The sequence below is a fragment of the Corvus moneduloides genome, chromosome 5, assembly GCF_009650955.1.
Source record: "Corvus moneduloides isolate bCorMon1 chromosome 5, bCorMon1.pri, whole genome shotgun sequence".
Lineage (NCBI taxonomy): Eukaryota > Metazoa > Chordata > Aves > Passeriformes > Corvidae > Corvus > Corvus moneduloides.
Window position 1 is genome coordinate 27,425,228 of NC_045480.1, and position 27,086 is coordinate 27,452,313.

A 27,086-nucleotide genomic window follows, 5' to 3' on the forward strand; every position below is an offset into this window, starting at 1 on the left:
ATTTTGTTCTTTGTGCAAAAGTTGCACAGCATCTGTTGAAATCTCCAGCCGTTTCACTGGGCTGCTGCTGAACTTGAGTTGCTCAGTATTCAGAATCTGTTGTCGATTAATACATTAAATGAATAGATAAAGTATGTTCTAGGGAGAGCCCAAGGATTCACTGGTGAAATGCAGTCTTCACCAGCTGCAACTTGGCTGAGGCCAAGGGGTTCATTCAGCTTTCCAAGATGTTACAAAAAAGTTCACTTTCTTAATCCCAAAACAGAGTTCAGATCCAAGCCAGGAATTCTTTGGTGGTAGTGGGGGTTAAGTCATGACATGTGACACGTCACTGACTAACAGATACCTCCACTGAGGTACCTGTTCAACACAGAGGGACCAACCTGGACCCTCCTTTTGAGACAGGAAGCCCCAAGCAGTCACATGCATGCTGCCACACAGGCTCTTATTAGTCCAACATTGCCAGTGATGTTACTATAAAACCTCTGGTTTTGTGTCCTGTGCTTGTTGGCATCCTTGTGCACCCAGTTACTGCATGGCTTAGAGAGGCAGTTTGGACATGCTGTCACATGCCAAGGGGCAGAGAATCAGTTCTAGTACCTGAACAATAGCTCTTATCATGGAGAAGGTAGTTGAAATGCAATTGGCTACTCTGTGGACTGGGGACCTTGAAGGCAGATTCCCCCAAAAGGTCAAGAGTTTTAAAAATATTCAAGAAGACCCTCAGACCTACTAGTCTGCTTGCCTACAGTTTAACAAGCTGCATTATGGATGATCTCAGTACCAGTATTCAGAGCAGGATTTAAGCTATGACAGGCATAAGAGCTCTGCAAGAGCAGTGCTTATCCTCACGTTGCAGGACAGCCCAGTTCTGGCAGATTTGTCAGAGAAATAGCTCAAGGAAAAGTATCCTTGTCATGCTGCCAGTGCCAGTGTTAAACTAGGTTAATTGTCAGAGAGATGCAGAGGTTGGCCAAACTTGCAACATACGGCCTGTGTGGCTTAATGTCAGACAAGAAACGAGAGTCTGCTGCTTTTGAGTAATCGTCAACCTCCTATTCCTGCAACTCTCATCACCTCATTACTTCCTCCTACCCCACCAGACCTTCAGTTCTTTGCCCTCTTTGGTCCCCATTCCAAAGTGGATTGCCTGTTGTGAAGGAGCCTCCAAGTGGGGTAGAGGTTTGACCTTTCTGTGCTCCTGTTACATGGGCCAGGCATGTAAGCACCTTTCTTCTGAGCAGCTTACAGAAAAACCAAACATAACTGAGACATAAGTCATTCATGAAGAGAAACATTTCTGCCGACCATAATTGTTGCATTGCCTTTCCATCTTGGCAGGGTTTGGTTTTTTTTGGCTGGCTCAGGTTTTACTTTTGGCAACAAAATGTATTTGTTGAGATTGACAGTGGCCAATGTCAGCCTTTTCCAAAGGTGTGAGGAGCCTTGAGAAAACAATCCAGAAGAATAAAAGGTCTAATTCTGATCTCAAGTCTGTAGGTAGCTGTGAATGGAGTAAAGGTAACTTTCTTGCATGCATAGAAGGAAATGAAGCAGGATCTTTCTCAATCTATAACTGAAATGCCAACTTTCCTTACACACAAAATTCTCAGGCAGAACCAACAAATTCTTTATGCTCTCATGGGGTTTCTGGTTTCTGGAGCTGTCCCAGACAAATTTATTTCTGCACCTAGAATCACAGCACTGGGGAAAAAATTGCTAACCAGTAACAATCATACCACTAAAACTCAGCACTCTCCAACCTATGCTGAGAAGCCAGGAGGGATGTGCTGGTGGAAAAAGTACCATCTCTGGGAGAGGGTGGCAGAAGGTGGGGAAGAGACCCTGACTCCACCATGCTGCTGAGGAGTGCAATTAATCTTTGGTTAAACAGTGACCAGACCCAGACATTTGCAGTCAATTAAATGACTACTTTCTGCTGCACTCCTAACCTAACATAAAACACTCTTGAATACAACACAATATACTTAGAAAATTTAATTTGGGCACTTAAATACTAAGAGTTTACACTACAACTCCTCCTGTACTTTTAACAGTAATACAGCATATTAGCAGTTCACCTACATGAGATTCTACTTTTGGCTTTCATGCCTTATTTGTACAAAAATTTCAAACTTTCTTGTGCAAATGTAAAGGCTGGAAATACAAAGGAGCACAATAGAGGCAGGACCAAGGCATGAGAGAGGAGGGGAATAAACAAAGGGAAGGACCAGAAGAGGTATAAAGCAGAGGGCAGAAGTAGGAGGGCAAGTGAGAGGGCTGGTGGAGTGGGGTCAGACAAACATTAGTGAGGGACTAGGCTGAGAAAGGGACACTAGTAGGTCTTTGCTGGAGATTTTGGGAGAGAGCTCAGAATTCTGAAGGAAAACTAACTCCATGTTTGGCCTCTTTGTGAAGCTGTAGCATTGGGGTGAAGCTAACAGTAGCCCTTGACACACTCCTGCTTTTGTGTTTTGATTCACCTCAGTTCTGCTTTCTGAGAAACATCCAATTCTAACATCCTGGGAAAGTCCCTCTGAATTTTATCTCAGTGTGCTATGTCCTTGCTATTTAATGCAGATATCCTAAGAATTTCATTTATATTTTCATTCAAGAATATTTCCATTCAAGTCTTGCTTTCCAGCACTTTCAGCTTTCATTAATCTCACAGTTTAGCTTTGACACCGATTTCTATAAACACAGCTTTGCACAGCGTAAGGAGGCTAACATGTGGCTTTTGCAGTGGACTAACACAGGAGTCCAAAAGGAGCTTCAGGCTTATAAATTTGGTCATGAGTAATGCATGTCCTGTGCTCCCCAGCCTTTGTGTGGCTAATTTCACAAGAACAGACTTGAAGCCAGACACGAGTTTCCCCACTGAGTTGAACAGAAATTAAAGAAGTTGGCTGCACAGTTAAGCTCAGTGCTGTAAGGGGGCTGGGAGAGTGCACCTCATTGTTTTTACCGTAAAAAAGATGTGCTCAAGGGCACTAGAAGACAGCTGGCACTTGCATCTCTTCTTTTTAAATTGAATAAACAGAGAAACTAAATTTTACTGGTTATTCCAGCCCAAAGTGCTGTTTTGAGAGTAGTTATCTTATAAAAGTTATGTGGGGAAACTTGATTCAGTTAATTTGGTGAGATTTCTTTGACTGTTCCATGTAAAATTCAAGAGGGGTAAGAAAAAAAATAAGTACTTTTTTTCACAGGTGAGAGTAAGTTGTGCATTTCCATCTAACAAACAATCGATTTTAAAAACCAATGGCTTGATTCAGATTAGTGGGGTAGATCTAGCTGATGTATTACCAGCAGGGACTAAGGCCAGGAGCTGTTTAATCCTTTGAGGGAAAGAGTGCCAGCAGGAGTGGCTGCCAAGGACTCCCCAGTGCTCGACCTGTGCTGAGCACACGCGATGCCCAGCACCATTCTGGGCACTTGCTTGGTCAGCATGGCCACGTGCTGAATTGGGATTAGGTTGAAAACCACCCCACGTGATCGATGTCCTTAGGGAGACAAGGTGAGTCTTGCAACCTAGTCTAGTCTTGCAACCTCCTTCCCCTCAATTTTATTTCTAAGTGGCTCTTTGAGCTAAAGGTGCAGAAAATCCTGCTATTGAGAAATACCCTGCTGCATAGTTCCTCCTATGAAGTGAGAGGGGTAGCAATGGTGTGAGCACTGCCACCAGGTCCTCTCACTCAGGAAAGCCTCCTACAATGGCCACAGGCTGACTCTCCATCCACATACCTTGTTTTTAACCGGAGACAATAACACAGCCCAACTCAAAAGAATGCTGGAGCAAGTATTTCCTTTCTGAAGATACGTTAAATAAGAAAGAAAGCAGATGCCTTTCAAAGAGTCTTTATGGAGATATAAAGCAGAAGGCATGGACCCTGGGGTAGGGTCTCCTCAACACCCATGGAGACCCTTACAATGGTGAGAGACATTGGGCTGGTGGGGCTACATCCCACCATCTCCCAGAGATTCCTCAAGGTAGACCTCACAGGTTTTTCTTATTCTTCTGTCAGATGTTTCCACAGGCTTCTCAAGAGGGAGAACCCTGGTTTGCCATGCGCTGCTCTTCATGATTTGGCAAAGAGCAAGGACAGGAACAACATCTGTGTCGAGATCTTTGCTAAGGGAAGGACAAGAGACAGTGGCCAGGGAAGTGGTTTTAGCGCAGGGGACAACATCAGGGGACATGCATTTGCTTCCTGGGAATACCTGTAATTATCAAACTGCTAATAGAAAACTAAAAATAGTGGCACCCAACATCCATCCCGTAAAGCGCCACTACAGCACATCCACACACATCTGTTTCCTACCTGTGTGGCACCCAGCTGAAGTGAAAAGGGTCTGGCACAGCCTTTCCCCAACTTCATTTCTCCTCTTCAAATCTCCTAAAATCTCTTTATTTCTTAGCTGGATTCCAGGGCCTGCCTCTCCAGATGGGTTTTGTGCTATACTGTAATCCCTACTCCCCAAGCTGCCCGTTCCACATTTAGGAACAAAAATGCCCTGGAACTAAAGCAAACCTCAACAACGCAATACAAATAACATAACCTTTGAACAGAGTAGAAGGGAAGAGATGGATTGTGTGTGAGAAAGGACAGTGTGAATCCCAGCACTCTTATTCTTCCTCTTGTGCCAGCACCAGTGATGGTAACTGCATCCTCCACTGTCCTCCAGCTCTTTCCTTGTGTCTAGCAAACCCATCATCCCCCTCTCTCTCCTCAATTGCTATCTCTGGTGGCTGACAGCCAAGAAAATAATGAGTCCTGACTGAGACCAGTATTTGTACTGGCCAGCAACCAAAGACAGTGTGATAATGAAAAAAATGCTTTCTGCCTACTATGGTCTAGTTTCAAGCCATGGTGTAAGCCATCAGACACACTACACACAGCAGGAACTCTTCAGCTGGCTGTGGGGAAAGATTTACAAAGCTGCTTGTTTGGGGTACAAAAGTTCTGTGGCAGTTAACCTGTGCCCCTGGGTGTCAGGCTGTCCTGGACACCAATGGCTATGCTGTTCCACTCACAAAACTTTGCATTAAAAACATCCCAAGTGCCCAAGAAACTGAAGTAGCAACCTGTAGGTCATAACGTGTATAAACTGGTTAAACAGGACTAAAAACTGTATTTCTCTTTTTCTTTCAACTGCTGTTATTAGAAAAGACCATGAATCCATCCCACAGATTAGTATATCAATGCCTTGTGCAGCATCCAGCAGCAGCCAGAGGCACTACGTACACGTGGAGGAGAAGGAGAAATTCCTGAAAGGATGTCAAACTGCCTGGCGTGCTTTTGTGAGTCAGCCCCCAATAAATCCCACTTTCTGTTGCCCTGGCCAGAGATGGAGTGGTGTGGGAGGTCCTGAGCACTGGCTCCTGGCAGCAGGATGCCAGATAGCATCCAGGGCTGGGCACTGGAGAGGGGACGTGCACCTCCCATTGTTGACAGCTGAAGATGCACGTCTGAGCCCCAGTCCACACCCAGTCCATTAATAACAACTGCTGACATGCAGCACGACTAACATCTCTGTGGGTTAGAAGGCTAAATAAATAAGAAATGAATAGCTACCGTACATCAGAGCCCTTTATCCTGGGAGAATCAGTGAACCTGAATTCCCCAAGAAAAGCAAGTAGGCTGCATCTGCCTGTGCTCTGATTAATCTCATTGGTTTGTTTTCCTGGAAACTAGATGTCCCAGATGCCATTGTTTCCATTATAAATGTTCATCTGCCCTGTTTTGAGCTTGATTGCCCTTTAGCCTGCTTGGCTTAACTGTTTTTTGGTGGTGTTTGTTTTTTTTTTAATTAACATTCTTAAACAAAATGCCATTCTTAAACAAAATTAATTAAAATGAGGACATAGCTGCAACCCTCAACACTAGATTTGTTAAATGTTTAAAAACACCTACAGCATACAGAAACCCTAAGCTGTTGTACGCAATGTGACTAAATTATTAATAGTTGCCATGCACATCACACAAGAATTTCAAAAGGGGACTTTGTGTTTCTGCAAAACAGTGCTATTTTTGTCTGACAGTAGGGACAAAATCATTTGAAAATTAGTCTCTTTGGTACTAATCACAACTGTTACTAAAACATTGTCACTGTAGGCATAATACAGTAATTTTTCATTTTTGAGAGAATTAGACATTTCATTCATGATCTCAGTGAAGATCTTGAAAGTTTACAATTTGTTAAAATACAAACAACACATAATTAATGAAAACATACTGAAACAAATACCTATTTCTAGTCATAAAAGCTCCACTAACTAGTGCAATAACATTCAAGCACAAATTAATGTAGTAACATTCACAGAGGATACCATAGAATATTTGTTTTATGGGTTGGAAAGATCAGCTATGGGGTTGTTCGAGGTGGATTTTTTAAAAACATGAAGATATATGGATGGATTGCTGCAGTTATATTTGCTTTACAGAGAAAATAACATTCTGCTGTGGGCAAAAAGAGAAATACGGGAAAATTCTCTTCTGTCTCAAGTGAATTATTTCTGGTGAAAGGCTTCTCAGCGTTTTGCTACAGGCATGCAGCTTTACACACAGAACATTATGCTTGTACACACAGAGAGTGCTCTACTGGGGGTGTCTTTCCTGATGCCCTCCCCTATACCTAGCTCCCCACAAGGCTATTTACAGGAAATAAAGGAAAAACACAGATTCAGAAATGGAAAAAAACCCAAACCAACAAACACCTAAAGCATTGGCACAGAAAAACAAGTTGATAAGGAAAAAAGCAGCTTCACTCAGTACATCTCAGCTGCTTCCAAAACAGAAAGCACTGGGGATGTACTGCTATTATTAGCCCTCCGGATGGGAAGCAGCACGGTGTGAAGCTGTTGGCAAGACGTTGCAGGATTTTCTTCGCACGTATGCACAGGCACAGACACACAGGCAGACAGACCCCCCCAAAACGCTCATGGTGAGCCCCTTCCCGCCACTCGGGTGAGACAGACAGACAGAGAGCACGACGCTGGCGCGACTGTGCGTACTCACAGCTCGGAGTACAAGAAGTGCAGGTTGCCCACATTGTCTATGTAGTTTGCAGGACTTAGCCAAGGTAGGACCAGTAACAGGAGAGCCTTCATTTTCAGTGCAGTGCTGGCACTGCTGCTAGGTTTCCTCCTTCCCACCGTCTCTCTGGTGGGACACACAATGAGAAGCTTTCGTGCCAGCCAAACCCCTTCTAAGCAAGCCTTTCCATTTCAACGCAATGGTAGCACATTATGAATCAAGCTTAAATCCCTTAAACGAAGCTACACTGCAAAAATCATTGACCTGTAAGAGGATTACTTGATCTGACTCTCGGATGGGTAGATATGAGGGTTTAGGGACAGCACAGTGTGGTTGGCGAGACAGTGACTTATGCTGCAGAGGAGAGCGATGCTCGGGGAAGAGACCTGCCTCCTGCAGGATTCAGAGTGGTTCTTCAGAGGCAGCTGGTATGTTTACATCACTGCCCACAAGCAGATGGGTTACGAGCTAAACTGCATCACAGAAGGGTGTAGCTGTCTGACAAGGGGGGAAAAAAATGCCCCCCGTGGAGTTTTGTGGCAGGCGATATCAGAAGACCACACCTTTTTAAAGTAAAACACTGCAAAAGATCACAGCCAACTGCTGGCTGTTTGCATCTCAGTCTGAATTCCCCAAATCCAGTCAGATGTTTTTGTACAAACATAAATCATGTAATAATCCAAGGACATGTCTCTTCTCGGGGCTTTTTTTGAAGGATGAAAAAGCAAACATTTTAAATAAGGATGCTTTCAGTGGACTGCTCCATGGTAACCGGTGTTTTAAAAAAAATGTTTAAGTTCTGTCATCAATTACAAAGCATAAAAGAGCAAGCTTACCTTGTCCCATCAGTGACCTCATCTCTGATCAGGGTAAACTTTTGTTTTCTCTCTGAGAACCAGAACTGGTCTGAACCTGAACCACGCAAGAAATTTGAGAACTGCTGACCACCCTGATGACCCTAGCAGAGTCTACTTTAATTTATTCACTGAGAACACAATAATGTTCTGTTGAGATTTCAGGTGGACTCCGAACTGTTCCCACTGCAGGCACCAAATAGTTATGATTATTATTGTATTTGTTTTATTAGGAAAAACACATATTTCCCCTCCTCTCTATTGATTCACCAGAGTTAAAGAGAACAGCATCAGCTCAGTCTGCTCAATCTCTCCCTGGGCATAACAGAGCACAACTTTCTTCTCTTTGCCATTAATTGGAGATGGAATGGCAAGCGAGGTTTCTGCATTTCCAACAATTAAATTAGGCAGAGGCATAAGATGCTTTAGGTGATAATTAATTAATGCTGTGCTTAAAATAAAATAAAGATACTGTGCAGTGTCTGCAAGCATAAAGATGTAGAAATTAGGGATCACTCAGAATGTTCCCTCCTATTTCCTCCCTCAAGTGGGGATGGTAGTGAGGCTGCTATCCCCTGTAAAGCTGAAACCCCCAACAGCAGAAGTTCCTGTGGTTTCATATTCTCCTGTCTCTGCCCTTTGGCCTTAAGGTAACTCAGTCCTCCCAACCTCCTGAGGAAGGAAAATCAATTTCGTGAGTAGCAAAAAACCAAATGTCCAGCCTATGTAGCAATGCTTTGTACTGCACTACCCTAGAGGCTTTAGGGTAGGACAACCCTACTCCATCTCTTCAGTCTTCTGCCCCTGGGGCAGTGGGACCTGGTGCTGGGAACCTGACACAGGGAAGAGGGAACAGGAAGAGATTGTGGGAACATGTTACCAAGACAATTCTTTCTATCCCCACTTGGGCTCAGGCCAAGCAAGCCAGAAGCACAGGGTCTTGGAGATCCTGAGGGGAAGACCAAGGCCACTGACATTAAACAGTAAGTGCTAGAATAAAACCTGCCAGGCTTTTACAGGACCAAATCATGGTTTATAGCACTGCAATTCTGTAAGATATGTAACGAAGGGTACCTTTACTACCACCTTAAGGAAAAGAAAAAGACACTGGAGTGACTTGCACATATCCACTTATGAAAATCGACACTAGAAATCGGAAGTTGTGCTAGCTGTGTGGCTTCCCTGTAAAAAAATGCACTGATTTGCTTATTTATTGGGGATTGGAGGTGAATTGGAAGTGGGTGTCCTGCTAATTTTGTGGCCACAGCATCACCATGTCAAAAAAAATGAAGACAAACAGGAAGGTCTAAATCACATTAAGTTCAGCTCTATGTATAGCAAAGGGAAAAGGCATTTGCATTAGGGGTTCAAGATTCTGTGGCTGGAATCTGTACAGAAACATAATTTCAGTGACAGCAGCTCACAGAAGACTGACAGTCCCCTTACCTGCACTACTATTGAAATTAACATTTGAGGCCTGTCAGATAAGTACTAAGACAGAAAACTATTATTAACTTTGTTATTTTGTCCCCTTAGCAGCACACAGTGAAACTCCCTGAGCACTCCTGGCCTGGGCTGGGGCCTGCTGTCACTGCCTCCTACACCATGAATGCCAGGTTCAGAAATGTGGCAACGAGGGCACCCAAATCCACAAACACCAAACCTCCAGCATGTGAAAAATGGTCTCATGACCTCTGCAAGGGAACAATAAACCCATTGTTAATGGTTGGTGGGTTTTTTTTTGTTTTAGTAATGCAAAATTGTCACATTTTTGGTTGGTTAGGACACTATGACTCCAGTGAATATCTTCAAGTGAATACATTCCTAGTGAGAATCCAGGTGCTTCAAGAAATGACATTTCCAGTGCAAATGAGGACATGTTTGAATGGCAGGCTGCAGAGCCATTTCTGGTTGCAGGCTCCCAGACTGTGAAGTGTGCAGTATGTGAACATACCTCCACTCTCTGGCTCACCAGTGATGCTCTGACCCTCAGTACTGCCATGTCTGTGCAGGAATGTGCTCCCAGCAGCAGTCTGGAGCCCTGCACTGGCTGCTCAAGGCTTCCTTTGCATTGCAGATGCAGAAGTACACACTTAGCAACACAATTTACACCTGCAAACTTCAGGGGATGTAATTTCACTGGGCAACAGATACAGCTCACAGAAAAGGGCACATCTTAGGCCCCATCTCTCCTCAGACCTGAGGTGCTGTTACACAGACTATGCCAAAGTGTTTGTCTTCTGTCAGAAATCACAGCCCTGAACATACCTCTTTACCTTTCTGCCTTCCTTAAAAACGGCAGAACATGCAAGACAAAAGCAGCAGCACATCCTTTAACTCTGCAAAACAAAGAATCATTCAGTTCTCTCCTGGCAGAGGAACCAAACTACTCCCTGGAGAGGTCTCTCCCAGAGGCATGATAGAGGGTGTCCTGGCTACCAGGAGGGATAAGGCTGGAGAAGGAGTCCAGCCAGGGTGCTCTTCCAGAGTCTGTCTCTCTGTGAGCCCCATGGTGCCTTGGATAAGTGCTCACCTGGAAGAAAGGAGCACTCAGGTTCAAAGACCAACACCAAACCAGAATATTTTCTGCTCTACTTCTCATGTAGGTCATTTGTGATTCAAAAAAGGTTTGAAGAAAGGGCAATTACAAAACCCTTAATGTGCTATTAAAATATTTATAATAGCTCAGCTTCTCAAAACTCACAGATCTCTTTGGACTGCATACATACTGTTATTGTGCAGTTAACCACAAGGTATTCACCCAGAACTGCTAAGGATAGCATGAAGTACCTTACATGCATTTGATTCTAAAAAAAAAAGTAAGATACAGACTATCTTGGACTATAAATGGACTAAATTCAGCTCTTAATTAATGATACTGTAGGTGTTCATTGGGAGTGAAATCAACAACTCTTTATTTTGATCAGTATTAATTGAAGATATTTTTCCTCTACTCAAAAAAATAGAGTGAAAAAAGGTCTATCAACAACAACTTACTGGGTTTGGAAATGCTGTTCGAGGTGACCCCGTTGCACAACCTCTGAGCAGTGTTCTGTGAAAGGGCAGCTAACCATTAGCTTATCCAGGAGGTTATTCACTAGTATGCTGGACTTCCTGCATGTCTGGAGAATCACAAGCTTGCGGTCCATGGGGCAGAAGTCTTTTTCCACAAGGAAGTTTGTAAGGCAGGCTGTGCAGAAGGTGTGACCACAGAGCGTGTCTAATGGCTGAAGCAAAGGTTGCAGGCAAATGTGGCATATCAGATCATCATCTACTTCTTCGGTGTAGCTGTACAAGTGGTTTTCTTCTGGTAAATGTGCTTGGCCGCAGGTGACACAGAGTGGCGGGGAGCTATCCTCCATTTCTTCTTCTTTCTGGCTCATAATCAGAATTGATGCAATTCAAAGGGGGGCAGGTGGGAATACCCAACCCGTTTTCTATTTGTGAGAGCTGTGGCAAGGCTTGTGTGCCATCAGATCTGTGGGGAGGAAAGCCGAAAGATTATGTTCTGGGTTATGTTTTCTTACAGTACTTGTGGTATGTATCTGGATACAAAGTGCTACAGCAGGTATTAAGGAAGGATTGTGTCTTTGGGATGGGAGAGTGAGGCAAAGAAGGGGGCAGAAAAAAAAAAGAGAGACTTAACTCCAGGGACTTATTTTCTCACAAATCTAGTTCAATTTACACAGTTAATCTCATTGTAAAGAAAGATAGCAAGAGAGGGAGAAATACTACAGGCATTTAACGGTTGAAAACCTTAAATTAGCATATAATTGCAGTTCCAGTCAGCTGATTTTGTGGCCACATTACTTCTGCCAGAAAAGCAGCATTGTGTGTGGGCAAACACTGCAAGACTGTGTGCAGAAATACAGGTAAGAAAGGTTGCTGGTCAAGATGCCTGCTCAGCACAGCAAGGGGGAGCAGCACCCTAATATACACAAGCATACAAACACTGTATGTGTAGCCAGAGGAAGGATAATTTGGGTCGCAAGAATTTAGAGCTTGGGACCCTGTAGATCATTCTCATACCACAGCAGCAATGCACCTGGACCCCTGCATTCGAAGTTTGCCTGACTGAAGTCAAGCAGTTATAACCATCTGCACCAGACTAATCAGTTCAAAACTTCATTTGCTCTGCAAAGCACCAAACACCTCACATACTGAAGCAAAATCCACAGCACAATGCTAGGTACTGTATTGCTCAAAAGAAGGCCTATTCCCTTCATAATTTGTGATACAGAAACCCAGTATGCACCTAACTACAAACCCAATTAGCTCTGGCCACAACACCTGCCTGCTGGTATTTCAAAGATGTAAACTCTGTGGGTGGCAGCAAAACTGAAGAGTAACTTGTAGTTTTTACTTGATGAACCCCAACTGCTTGCTGGAGCACTTATGTCTCATTATTTCTATGCTTATTTTCATATACTACTCTGAAAATAAACATGAGGATATAAAATATGCAATGGCCTAATTACTGCTCTTGCTTGAAAATGTAAATCTTATTTGCTGCTCTGCCCTAACACTGTACCCTTGCTTTCAGCTTGACTTAATTTGCTGAGACAATGTGTCAGCCTCAGACACCCATGTCTGAGGGCAAATGAGGGAAAGAATAATAAGAAAAATCTGACTATGACAGAGCATATTTTCATATAAATAAACTCTTATTTTTATGCAAAGCTCATGGGCTCTAAACCTGAGAAATTAAACTTTAACTTGGCAAGGTTTTTGTGACATGAAGGTAAAATAATAGCCCTGCTAATTCTAACCAGATGTTTAAATGTCAAACATTCTCTTCAACGCTTTGCTAGATCCTATTCTTATGAAGCAATCACATTAAGTGCCTGTTTTTGCTTGCAAGAGAGTTCTGCATAAGCTCTGTCTCCTGATTAGCAGTAGCTTCAGTGGAATTAAAATCATTGCCTGTTAGAACCCTTGCAAATATTTTAAATATGCCAAACTAGGTCAAATGTTTCCTTTTGTAAAAATTTTCACCAGAGATTTATGAAAAGCTCTTTGTGAAGAAACAAACATCTCTCCATAGTGCAGGCAGCAGCTCCACCTGTTATCTTAACATAGGAATTATTATTTACTTGTACTAAGGTGACACACAGCAAAATGAAACGAGATAAAAAATTATCCAAGGCTGTGGTGGAGACTGAGCACTGTGAGTGGCTCCTGTAGGAAGCTCTTGGATAACTTCTCAATGAAGTGGAGTGGCTGTGAACGGGTGTCCAGCTGCTCTCTGCATCGCTTGCTCATGGAGGGAGCCCATCTCCAGTCAACAGGACTGCTTGCAAGGATGGCAACACATGGCTTGGGAACTTGCATGATTTTTAAAATAGATGTAAAATGAATTAGAAACCAATAAAGCATGACAAAAATAGCACGGTGTTATAAACTCTGTTTTCTCTTACATTTTCAGAATGCCTTGCACCCGGGCCAACCAGAGATGTGGACAACATCATGCTATTTCACCACACCCCCTCCACGTCCTCTTCTACCACCACACATAGGTACATCCACGTGGGGGCTTGCCCCATGCACCACACACCAGAATACAGCCAACTCCAACATTTCGTTGTCTCATGGATGTCCTCAAGGACAGAATTCTTGCTTCTTGCTGGCAGGAGACCCAACACACAGCTCCCATCAGCAAACCTGAAAGCTAAAGCCAAAGCCCTGCTCTGAGGAAAGAGCAGCCCCCAGGAACATGGGCATCTGAGCCCCACCTTCCCAACCTTGTGCCCTAACCCTGGAAATACCTCTCCTCCACTTTCACATGTACAACACAGCAAGACCCCTGATACAAATTAGGTACAGCTGGAAGCTGTACTACAGCTCCAAAGCTACTGCAATTATTTTCACAATGACAGCAGAGAAAGAGAGGCATCACTTCCCTAAGGCCATGTTGTGCTGCAGCAAAAAATGATGAGAGAAGCCTCAGAGGAGGCAAAGTCTGACTGTCCTGACCACGTTACAGATACTCTTTATCAATCTGACATACTAATAATGCACTGCTAGTGGAAAAGGGCAGGCATGGGGAGCTCTACCTGAATTTTACAATGTTTACACAAATTACAAATGTTTGCTACAGCACAGGGAAACAAAACTATCCATATTTATTAGTACAGGCACTGAATTTTTAGGAGAATTTAATTCAAGTCCTATGACCTCTATTATTTAGAAAATTTTGACTACACAATAATATAAATTCTGAAAAAAAACCAAAAACTCAGCCCCTTCTGGCTAACCTGGTCCACATTCACCCATGAACCTTCATAAACTGTGGAACATATCAAGCAATGGAATGATTGCCACCTTTGGGAGGTGATTATACCACCAAAAGAGTTAGCATGGAGGGCGTGTGATGGAGCTATCTCACAGATTCAGTCAGAGGCAGAAGTTCTTTGCAATGTTTGTAGTCATTTGTATTTATAACATGCATGTGCTGTCATATAATAGCTACGTAATTAGTATCATGTCCTTTACAGAAGCTTAAAGTCTTAATTCCTCTCGGACATTGTAGAAGAGAGGGGAGAAGGAATTTAAATTTGACCTATTGATTGCCAGTGCATATTTCTACTTCTTCTACTACCTATGAATAAAAACCAAGAATCCACTTTGAGCAAGAAAACCTGTACAGGTAGATGTACAGTGAAATAGAAAAGGTAATTATTTCCTGGCTGAACTTCTATACTTCAAGCCCCGTCTTTGGGGGAGGAAGAGAGGGGAAAAGAGAGGCCAGGAATCCTATGTTCATTTGAGTTGGTGTCAGCCACCACTGGCAGCCTCAGCGGGACATGGATGTCACCTTCAGAGTCTCATGCTTCTTGTAGTCAGAGCCATATTGACAGAGACTGGTTCTTGCAAGGATGATTGGCAGGAGAAGCTTTTAGAAGAGGTGGTGGTGCCATGCCAAAGCAGACATCACCAGCATTTGCCACTTCCCTGCTGCGCAGGAAGTTTTCAACAACTCAGGTCCCAGATTTGGCATAGTTTTACAGCACCTAGCACAGATTTGCTTGGATAAAGAAAATCAAGTACTGATTTGTAAGAATGTCACAGTGTTGTGACACTGCGGTGAATCAAGCTTCAGTTCAAGGCAGAGACCTGAAGCACAAGAATACAAATGGTGAAGGAAGAACATTGTTATCTGGATATCCATATTGCCAAGTTTTCAGCCACAAGCTGTAATGACAATGGTCACATCAGGGCACAAAATAACCCCAGGGCTGTGACCACAGTGAAAACCACTATCATGATAACACATTTGTTAAAAAGCTACCCAACAGGCTGCGCTGATTGGAAGGAGTTTGCATCTTACTGGTCTTCACTGCTTAAACATTTGCAGCCACCAGAGGCATTTAAGAGAATAACAGATCAAACCCACACAAAAAGCCTGGACAATAAACATGGAGAGTAGGTAGAGAGAATGCTTTTCATCTCCTTGCAATAACAAGCCCATAGTTTTCCCATGCCAGTGAAGCATTTAACCAAACTTAAGCTTAAATACTGACTTACCACCACAGTTACACTGGCAGCAGTGTAGCAAGAAGAGGGCTTGCCAAGCAGAGTGGCAGAACCCCACTGCCTCTGCCCAGCCACCATCAAATATTAACCCAGCAGTTCAGGAGGCTGCACTTGGAAGTAGCATGATGCAAAATGGAAGAAACTTCAGGTAGCAAAGAACAAGTAACAAAAGCTAAAAGAAAAACAATTAAGTGATGAAAGATACTGAGGGAGTGGCTATCACAGAAATTAAAAACCAGATGCCTAAAGGCCAGAGAAACAGTGACACGGAGCCTGGAGGGGCAGCTACCGGCTTAAATCACAAACGGTGAAAGATAAGCCAGTAAGCAGGCGTCACTGGAAAAGAGAGCAGCAAAACAGATGAGCTGCAGAACAGTAAGAGGAATTTATCTCCAGTAGTCCTGAAGTAGTATGGCTTGGTGGTAATGAAATCTTCAGTCAATGGTAAGGGTGGCCAGCATAAGTAAAGTAAATGGATTCTAAATAGTACAGTAAGATTGACAAATATTAATTGGTTTGGGGTTTGTTTTAGCTTGGTTTTCTCTCTGTGTTTAAGTGACATGTTTTATTAATACTCCTGTTTTATACACACTCTGAGCATGTGTATAACAAGTCCTGTATTTGCTGATTAAAACAGATGCCTTTTCACACCCCATTTCTCTGCTGCGCAACCTGTAGGAGATGGAGGTTCTACCAACAGAGCTGTTGTACTCTTCTTAGCTAAATAGTGATAGCAAAGTCATTCTGCATCCTTCCCCCAGTCCCAACATGGGTTATTATCTCCTACAAATGTGCATCTCTGAGTGAGTCACAGCCATCCATTTACATGGATCAGCAAGGCACTGTATGGCCAAAGGGGCCATGTAAAGCATGTAAGGAAACCGCTCTTCCACAGCGGCATTCCCAGCAGCCAGGTAAGGGTAGGAGCTCCTTATTCTTCCAGAGATGCTTTACCTGGCCTTTCTTTCACCACACTAGCTGTGAGCATGCTGCAGCCAATACCTGCCATTCTTGATAATCAGCTCCTTTGCTGAGGGTTTGGAGACTGTCATCTTGGCTGTTCATGTTAAAAAATATCCACATCAAATTGCTAGGAGGCTTGACAGCTTTCACAGTTAACAGAATTAGCTCTTTATTGAAGCCTCAGCCCAGCTGCCACTGCCTAGACGTGGGCAGGTTAGGAGATGTGGGCATTGTCCCCATCTAGTGGCTCACTCACACCGGGGAGAAGAGTGGATCATGGCTAGGAGGGAGCAGAGGTCCTCCTTCACCTTCTCAAGCAAAAGCACACAGCCCTCTGTTTATGCAGGGTTAGCTGTGACCTTACTTCTCCTGCCAGAATCTGGGTTGCAAGATCACATCACTTATTTCATATTCTGGGTTTTATAATGAAATACCAGGTTGACTGCCTTTAGAAAACTATTTGCCATTAGTAAAATGTTAACTGTTTTAACTTCCTATCTTTCATCAAACTGTCTTCCCTGGTAACAGCCTCCCAGGTTTCCTGTTACTGTGGTTTTCTTCTCTCCAACTGAAGTTTTTTATAGATTACACTGACTTTACTGTTCAAGGTGGTACAATACAACAGTTGTGGAAAGAACTATAGAGTGACCCATACTTCAATAATATCTATTATACAGTATTTAGATTCAAAAAGACAGTGGCTCACATTTCAAAGACCTGGCTATAAAATATCATGTAATAATTTGTACCAATTTTGGCATAGCTGCACTAAAGGCCAAAGTGGTGAGTCAGTTTGCTTAGACTTGAAACTTTGTTCAAAGGAAGGTTATAAAACACTAAGGTGCCCAAAATCTTATCATCACGTCTACTGACCAGAAATCCTCCTACATATATCCTACTCTCTTTTTTCCCCCCCCTTTCCACTTATTTTTAAATCTATTCTGACTAAAGAAGAATCACAACATTTTCTTTCTGCCTGAAGTGTAATTAGATGGAGATTTGTTATGGGCAGAGGCAAGATGCATCCCTCCAGGTAAAAAGCCAGTAGCTGGAGGAGAGTTGGTGATCCTGGAGATACCAATTTAGCATGTAAGAATTCAGCTTGACTTTTAAGATGATAGAAAAGACTGTTAGAACTCGGCCTTAGAGGAAAATAATTGTATTTAAAAGTCCAGCACATTAGTACAGAACGTCTCTGAGACAACGAACAGGAGCTCCAAAACCTCTCCTCTGCCTGGCCCCAGTTTTAAGACAGCTGGTTTTTCAAAGTTATTATTAGTCAAAAAGTCCCTCTCAGAGCTTATAACAATCAAAGTACTTTGCAGAGCCTTTATGATGAAAGGCATTTCCAACTGAATAGAAAAATCCCATGGTACAGTACAGTAGGTGAATAACCCCAACTTTTTAAGTTGCAGCTCAAGCTGTGAGACCCAACAGCAATGTCATACTGTGCCTGCATGCAAAATAACTTCCAAAACCAGAACCAGACTGTTTGAAAAAAGTTATTTTCTCTGTGGCTCATGCTGGAATTTACAGAATAAACCAATGTTGGAAAAAGTTTTTGTTGTGGAATTATGTAGCTGAAATGCCTGCTAGGAATGTATGGAAATACATTCTGCTTTTTCATCTGTCTGTCTCTCACACGCCCACACAAACCTGGATTCTCTTTCTGATGATTTCATGGATACAAAACTTTGCTCAGCACATTAAAATGAAAAAAAAAAAAAAAACAAAACAGCCCAGAAGTACTGACAATATTAGGAACAGCTGGGCAAGATCCGAGAGAAGAGAAGATCTGAATAAGACAGTACATATCCGGCAGGTTAAGTATTTCTTACTATAAGGAGCATATCCTAAGAATGAACTCACCTTAGTAGAAAGTAGTACTTCTGAGAAGACTTGCTGCTGACATGTCTCTAGCTGTCAAATACTGTGATGGTTAAGGTAGTAACTTCTGTTTCTTGCGTTTTTCAAAGCTCAGTAAACCCAGACTTGGACCGACAGCTTATGCCAGAACTACAAGCTCAGACTCCAAGTGCAAAGATGTAGCAAAATGGGCAGGCTGTGGGTAACTGCTTCCCAAAGGCACACGGTCTACCTGCTCAAAGGAAGTCAATCATGTGGTCAAAGCAAGGCTATGTGAGCAACTGTGATTGACTCCTCAAGGGCTTCCTAAACATATGCTCATCCTAATTGGCATAATAAATGCCATCAGCATTTCACATACTAAATTATAAAATCGCATGGCTGGTTATGTAACAAAAGGTACGCTACTACTCCGATTTGGCTGATTGCTCCGTGTGACTTTGCAAGACTGGCTGCCTTACAAATACCACAAGCTTACTTTCAGCCATTTGAGCAGATGACAGAACTGTGTTTTTGTGGCTGGACAACCATGTGCTCCAGCTGCCTTCTAAGATGCTGGTAAGCCAGGAACAGGTACAACTGTCCATGCAAACTGCACAAGGGAAAGCACCCCTGGTCCTTGCTGCAGGTGTGTCTGCTGTGTCTCTGCGATGGGGACCGCAGACCACAAGTTCTCTGTGCAGGCTGCCCTACTTAACTGTAAAATAACCATACAATAGGCAGAGGAAATTGCATGGGATTGTGAAAATCTTAATTTAATACAGCTTCACAGTAAATCTTAATCTGTTTTTGCAATCCTCTCCCAGGGCCCCAAGTAGGTCAGCAGCGAAGGTGGGTGATGCTACTTCTCTGCCCGAATGCCAGGGCATGGAAGAGCTGATGAAGAGGGAGCAAAAGAGAAGTGGAGGACTTCTTCCCCTCAGGACACAGAAACCTTGCACCTCAACCTGCCTCCCATGGCCATGGTGCCTGCCACCCTCAGACCACACAGCATCTTCTCACGTGACCACGAGATAACATTTAATAACTACAAAGTGCGGAACATGTGATGGATAACCCTGCTAATAACACATAATAAAGTAAGCTGTGCTTTAATTACACTGTGCCTTTACAACTGCTTCTCTGATCCAGGAGTTTCTTAATAGTTGGTAAACTACTTAATGAGTTCTCACAACACCCTGTGGGGACCTTTTTTTAGAAGTAACCCACAGTTAGAAGCACCTATTTGGTTAGGTGAGCACGGGAAGGGGCAGCTGGCTGCTCCCATGCTGTGGGGCCGGTGCCCAGATTCTGTCACAGGAATCCTTGTGCAGCAATGTGACCACAGAGATACTCTCAGACCTGATCTGAGGGAAATCCCTCACAAACTCCTGACTTCCAGGGTTGCATCCTCTGCTTAATGGACATGCACCTGTAGGGGGGACAGCAGCAACTTGTAGCAGCTGGCTCCCAAGAGTAACTTGTCTAAACAAGAGAGGCAAATGCTTGAATTAAAACCTCTGGTCCATTGCACTTAAAAATAAAGCAAATTCAGTGGAGCAAGGATTTAATAATCTGTATTTCAAGTCTACTTATGTTGCACCTCCCATACTATGATTTAGATTTAAATATTATTATATTATACATAATAAAATAATTTAAATTATTATTAAATATTATATACTATGTACAATTAAAATTATAGATCTATAAATGTCTATAACATAAATTATATCTGTATCTTACTCTTTCCTTCTCCTCCTACTTGGATCCACAAAAATGACGGAATAAACAAATCCTAATCAGAAAAAACCAGTCCCTATTGAAGAACTGCACAGTAAAGTGACACTCTGCTGCTTAAAATAGCACAATCTGAAAGCATTCCCTGCTACTCAGTCCCAGGGTTACGGCTGCAGGGGCCCAGTCCCATTCAGGAACCTGAAAAAAGGAGGGCACAAGCCCTGGTAAGGTAGTCAGCAGGTGAATTTCAACAACTTAGTGGAGTGGCGCAGCCCAGGGGCAGCCTCCAAAAAAATGGGCAAACACACAATATGCATCCATAAAAAGAAATTTCAGGGGGCAAGGGGAAGAAATTTTGATGAGCTTACAAATATTTTTCAATGCTGACTGCTGAATTTCACATTTAAGGAAAATGCACTCTTGGAAAGAAGGAGATATACTGGACACTGAAGAGGCTGAACCCTGCAGCCCAGGTACTGTGGTCTGCCTATCAGTTTTCTGGGGCTAACACAAGTTACATTTTTTCTCTTGAACAGGCCTCTCTTATGAAGTAGTGCCCATTTATATCTGCTGATAGTCCCTATTGCTCATTTGGGAGTTAGGTGTACAGTAGAGCTTATAACTCTCTTTAAAATGGAAGACTGAATAAACCTAAAGTATTCAAGCAGGAGTGGAAGCAGATCTCTCTAGGTAAGGCTGTGCAATAGTTTCTGTTCTAGGGCACCTTTTTTTTCTGTAGCAGGATAATGACTAAAGTCCCTGCTGACCAAAAGTCTCAGCAAGTAAATTTTGTTTATTATAGTGACCAAGCCCTCAGCCACTAAAACACATCCTGTAGAGCCTGGTTCTGCCTTCATCTGCTCAGTGCTGGGAAACAACATCCCTGAGTATGGTACTACTCACTGGACTTGATTCATCACTGCTTTAATTGGGGCTCTGTGGGAACTCCCCCAAAGGCCATTGCTAATTAACATGCATGTGTTGCTGATGGCCTTGTAATATTCCCCTTAACAACAAGAGGCTTATGAAGGTTTTGTCAGCCAGGACACGTGAGTGGCACCAGCCTGGGAAAGATAGTTAAGTCTGTGGTTGAATTAATACCTACTTCCAGAACCGGTTCTGTGGGTGTGAAGACCAATTGTGTGCTGTTTAGTCCCGTGATGAGAAACCAATTAGGAATTACATGCTCAAACTATCCTGCTTCCTGCATCCTTTCTCACCATCAGATGTGATCTGCTGTGTGCATGCAGGCCAGGGGATTTTTAAATTCTTTTAAATTCCTCCTACAAGTCATATTTATTTCAGTGCCTCAGACCCTTTTTGACTGGATCTAAACTGAGATATTCTTTTAAATAGCAGTAGTGTGATTAGATGAGTTCTCAGACTGAAACAGTGACAACCCAAAGCTATACTTTACAGCACTGGGTTCTACTAGTAAAATCCTGTGAGAACTGATGCTGTTAAAGATATTGTACAAAATCAGCTTTGTAGTAGAAAATAAAACAAAATAATAGCATCACCTATACTTTTTTAACATCATCATTTCAACACAATCTATACCATGTAGCCGTAAGCATGTAAAGCAAAAGACTAGGGAAAAGACAAGCAAAAAGTAGACAGGAACTATAACTAAAAGCAATCAAAATTTATCTGCTTTCAAGCAAGGCATTTGCTGAAAGATTTACCAATCCAGACAGAGAAATAGGAAGCATTCCTTAATAAGAAATTATGGCACATAAATCCCATTTATTTTATTAAGACTCATTGATCCAGTAAGAATGTTGCAGGTGCATTAAAGTGAAACTGGAGGACCAGTGAGAGGGTTACCAGGAGCAGCTAGACAGGTACGAAGTTTGAGCGTTTAGCTGCTTGTAAAGGAGCAATTGATTTCTATTCAGAGGAATGGGAACAGTACACAGTGGGAAGCAGTTGTACAAAACCGGAGCTGCCAACTAACCATTCCCTGAACATGTATGGAAGGTGAAACTTTGTCTTCTGTGCTGAATCCCTTTGAATCCCATGATTCAGGTAATGATTGCTTTTGCAGATTCAGGCTGAGCCTTTAGGGAAAGCCTTGGAAAGATAACTACATATTCGTCCATCACAGCTTCTAATTTCCATGAAGGAACTGGACATGCACTGCAAATAAGTGCTAAGTTAGGCAGCATTGGAGGACACCAGTGTCTGGCCATTTTAACAAGAGAGGGGTCTCATTACCTCCTCAAAAGGCTCTGGCCACAGAGTCCCCTCCAAATCAGCCACAGGCCTCCATCTGCCCTGACAGTGAGAAGAGCCAGGTGGCAGCACCCAGCCCTGCAGACAGGGCTGACATCTCCAGAAATACTGGACTGCTTCCCTCCAGCAGCCAGCCTGGAGGAGACTCTCTACATTTGAAAGCCTGTATTAATTTACCTTCCTTCTGGAAACAATGCTGTTTGATTTCCTGGTTTGCAGTGAAATGAAGCTAATCTATCATCTCATCCTGCGTGCAAAATTTATTCCCATTTTACTAAAGAAAAGCTATGCTAGGGGAAGATGCCAGCACCTTCAAACTTCTTCCAAAAGACAATTCAATTTTCTCTTCTAGTAGATGATCACAACTCAGAGCCAGGAACATTCCTCTTTCCAGCTCTATGCTACAGATGCAGTTAATATTCAAACACATGGGCTTGGAATACCCTTGCGAAAGCAGAATCCATGTGAGCAAAGCAGAGGACACTTCTCTAGGACCACAAACAAGTAAGAGAAATTAGCAATGGGAGAGTATTTTCAAGGGGCAAGGATAAGATAATGATGAGACAAGCTTTCCCAGATTGATTCAATTTATATCTTTGGGAACTAAACATAGGCTCTGAGGTTTGGGGTGGAAGAATAAAATAGCAAATTAGTAACAGATTACTTCCTTAAGAGGAATTTTCAGTCTTAGGAAAGTAGATGGGAGTATTGACGATACAACCCCTCACACAGCAGCAGCTTTCCAAATTCCTGACAGTGATTTCTGGCTTTTATTTGCAGGTCAGCATTCGTACTTTTCCAACAACAGCAGATAAGAGACCCTGCTGTTTCAATGAAGTGATGGAGCTGCCTTGATGTTGTTCTGCATAAACCTGAATGAGCAAATGAAAATAATTTTGGGCAGTGGGAGCTCCATTTCTACAGAAGACTGTGGGAAAACAAGTGCTTTGCATAGTGCCCAGTACAGTCACCTAAGGTTATCTTGCTTTTCCTGCTACTGAAGGAGCCCTTTCCTAGTCATCAGACAGCATAAAAAAGCATGACATACAAGTCTAATATGCACCTTTTCTGGGTTTTGTGCTTTCCCTCGGCAGATGTAAAAGTGGTTGAGAGCTTGATGCAAGCAGTACATCCCCGGTCATTAAAAACAACCCAAAACAATAAGAAGTTTAAACATATGAGCAGGTCCATCTGATTTATGTACTTGAACCCCTTGTCTACTGACTACTCTGATTGTACATTTCGGTGGGTGAAGATATCCACGTATCCTCATTGCTGTTCTGGGTTCTGTGCTGGCACTGTGAATATACATGTTCTCACACAAACAATCAGTCTTATGGATAGAAATAAAGCTTACAAGAAGTTATGCCTATTCATATATATTCACAGGTTTGCAGCTGCTGCATATACCTGTACTGAATTACAAGATGTTTTGAGTAAAGGACTGAGTGTAAGTTTAAGTAAGTGAGAAGAACAGGAGCTAAAAATAAAAACCAAACCAAGTTCTCTTTCTTTCCTCACCTCAGCTGCAGTTATATGCATAAAATCAAGCAGCAAGATACAGCAGTGGTGAATGTAGCCTCAATTTACCTCCTACAGCTGCAGTGAGACTTTGTGGGTTTTAACCTGGGGGAGGGGAAGAAATGGGTTTCCAGAGGATTAATAAAGCGATGGGCTAAAGCAGCTGCAGTACAAATGGCACCTCTCCACAAATAATCAGTTGGATTTCAACACACTTTATTGAAGAAATAGACCTTCTTAGCAGTGGGGAAGACAAAAACCCAAGCACATCTAGCTAACAAAAAGGTTATGAACTAAGCTCAGTGGTTTTGCATATCAGCATGTATGTATGTAAGCAGTATTTTAACACTGCCTGCCAAGAAGCGCAGCAACCTACAGGTACATTATATGTCCTTTTCTGTTAGATTATGAAAACAATCCCTACGTTAGGTTATGGGGAAGCTGAATCTCTAATGACAGATACGGCAGGTGTTTATCACTGCCTGGCTGCATGGCACTCCTGAGTGTGCAGGCTGAGGTTCGGGCCCACTCCCCCTGCCACTAAACAGGGCTGGTTTGTTTACCAGAGCATTTTCTTCCACCTTTGCTCCCCTGGATCAACTCATGCCCAGCTCAAGGGGGAAAGTAGGAACAGCATAAAGAAAGATACAAGTCTTTCAACTCACATGTGTGGCTTTGCAGTGTCTCTCATCCGCTGCCGGCAGAGTTGTGCAGGTGGAAAATCACCAGGTGTGGGCCAGCGTGGCTGGGCAGGGCCTGCACTCACCCCTCAGCCCTGCAGCTGCAGGCAGAGACCGGCTGGTGCCCGTGTCAGATGGCAAAGCCTATGGCATGACAGAAGGTGCAGAAAAGCTGAATTGCATAAGCCTGAGCAATTTAAGGTCTAAAAGACCACACCCTCCCAGTCATGTCTCCCGCAGGCAGATAAGCATGTGCAGGCTGCTCATACAGTAGTGTAATTTGAAGCTTTTACTTTTCTTTCCGCCATATACCAAAGTTCATTTTCAATCAGGTTCTTCCTTGAATTTCTTTTCTTCTTCTAACCTGACAATCAGCATGGTTCAAATTTAGCAAATAGAAGTGGATCATCTTAAAAATTGTTTCAAGACAGGAGATTCATGTTGGCTTTCCCCTTTGAAAATGAAGATGGGGTCCACAAGTTCTAACACAGAATCAATAGTTTGGAAGCTGAGTCTTCACCTTGTTCCTGTACACTTGGTGGTGAACGCTTGAACCACATAAGAGCAATTTGTAAACTCCAGAATCAGCTGTCTGAAAATACAAACTCTGTTAATTTCACGAATGTTGCAAAACTAAGACTGCAGTAAACCCTCTTACCCAGTAATTTGCAGTTTAAAAAGCACCCAAGAAGAGGATAAAATGTACTGTAGATTAGGTGTTGTGCTGCTGCAATGTGATGCAAGAGCTGAGTGTGAATGTTAATAGCAAAACCAGCAGCAGCAAAAAAGACCTTTTCCTCAAAAAATATTTTCAACAGAGGAAAAGAAACCCTCATCTTCCAACTACGTGAATCACTAATAAATGCAATGACTTCAGCCATCTTAAGCATTTGCTCCTAAGGAAGGAAATTTGGAGCTTTGGAGATGGACTTGAATCAAGCAACTGCAGTATACACTGAAAACAGGCAGGAGGAAATCCCCAGCCTGTGATATAAACATCTATGGCTACCAGGTCTTGGCCTCCAATTCATTCTTATGCAAGTTTGTTTCCCTTCAAACATTTTAAAAGCGTGCTTGCTACTTGTGATTATAAAATCCCTTGTTAAATATTTATTTTAAGAAATCATCAACTGACATGTCAAGTCCTACCAGCAAGTGTGACAGTCATACCCTTAGCTGGATGGATGCTTATTTGCAGTAGTATTAGCCTTTTCTGCCCTAACAGCATAGCACCTCTGCTCCAAGTTGCTCCAGGAAACCTGGGATGGGTCGCTGCCAAGCCAGCCTGCCAGTGCTTCGTGTACAGTTGTCCAAAACCCAGGCAGTGCCGTGCTGGATCTGGGGCACTGTGCAGCTGCTGCTCTTGTCCCAGGATGGGTGCAGTACAGAGAGACACAGCCTGCACGGGACCAGATGTCCATGGCAGTCACAAGGCCAGATATGCAAGCCTCAGTCAATTTTGCATCAGCCGTCTGCAAAATTGAACTATGCATATGAAATGTACTTTTAAAAACATGCTTAAGCTACAGAAGCTTAAACATTAGCAAATACAATCCCACTGAGCAAAGCCTGTGTTTAAATCCGTCCTCACATGGGAGGTCTCTCCGAGGCTGCTCGCCCTAGATCGGGAAGCCCAGAGCTGGGTTGTCACAGGTGACCACATCAGACGCTCAGTTACAGACTTAATTTCCATCTTAGAAACTAGCCAAATTTGCCCTCCCTCCCACTGCTGGGAGGCTTTTCTAAGTTTCCAGACTAAGGGCCAGCTCCAACTCATTTGCTCTCACGCTAATGTTCCTGGATTGCTTAAATAGCCTTTCCTATCTCATGATATGCTTTCCTGTTTTCCTTTCCCCTCACATTCCGTAAGTCTCTGCTCAGACAAAAGGCTCTCTGCTCTCCTCCTCACCCATACAGCCCTCTTGGGCACTCATTCCTGTCCAAATTCTTGGCTCTGGAATGGCATTTATACTTCTTTATACATACCAGGCACATTACTTTCCTAGAAGGTGATATATTTATTGGCTCTGAACCAAATCACTGGTGATCTCTTTGGTACCTGTTGATGGAAGATTCTAGCTGAACATGTCTTTCATCTGCTGGGAAGGAACATAGAAGAACCTTTGAACTGCAGCCTGTAAACTGTATTATTTACCAGTTCCCTCCTTTGCCTGCAGCTGGCTAAAGGCTCTGGCAGATTTTCTTCACCAACATCACGAAAAAGTGAGAACATTTTCCCACTACAATTCATTAATTTGCACCAAAATGACAGCAGTGTATCATAGATCTGACTGGTGCATTGACGCCTGTTTGATAAACTTCTAATTTCCTGGTATAGATTCATACATTGGAGGCAAAAAATTTACATCTTTAGATGTTTAATTTTAAAATAAATTTGTACATTGATCTCAAGCTGTGCAATTAGAGGTATAAGGACAGACATTTCAAGTTGCAGATATTCCATACTTCACTACTGCTGAAATTATTTCTGGAAGGACAACATGCTGTAAACTCTATTGTATTAGACTTACTCGTTTATTTACTTCAACTAAATGATTTCAGCATACATTGAAAGTATTGGCAGTACACACTGTGCAAGCTAAGTTAAAAGATTAGTCAAGTCATATTAGGGGAAATGGTAATAATCAAATGTTTGTTGATAATATTGTAATGGATGC

At 42.8% G+C, this 27,086-nt stretch overlaps 1 protein-coding gene across 8 annotated transcripts in view; it reads right to left on the minus strand.

Moving 5' to 3' along the window:
- LNX1 (ligand of numb-protein X 1) overlaps positions 1-27,086 on the minus strand; it is a 122,154-nt gene that overhangs the window by 55,027 nt on the left and 40,041 nt on the right. For 3 of the 8 annotated variants that reach the window (XM_032110257.1, XM_032110255.1, XM_032110258.1), the window contains exons 2-3: positions 24,394-24,552; positions 10,889-11,369 (exon numbers count right to left, since the gene is read on the minus strand). In XM_032110257.1, the coding sequence (XP_031966148.1) occupies positions 10,889-11,274 (386 nt within the window). In that variant the 5' untranslated portion in view covers positions 11,275-11,369; positions 24,394-24,552. Of the gene's footprint in view, positions 1-7,019; positions 7,482-10,888; positions 11,370-18,256; positions 18,516-24,393; positions 24,553-27,086 lie in introns of those variants that run through there. The other 5 variants (XM_032110256.1, XM_032110260.1, XM_032110265.1 and 2 more) reach the window with 5 other exon arrangements.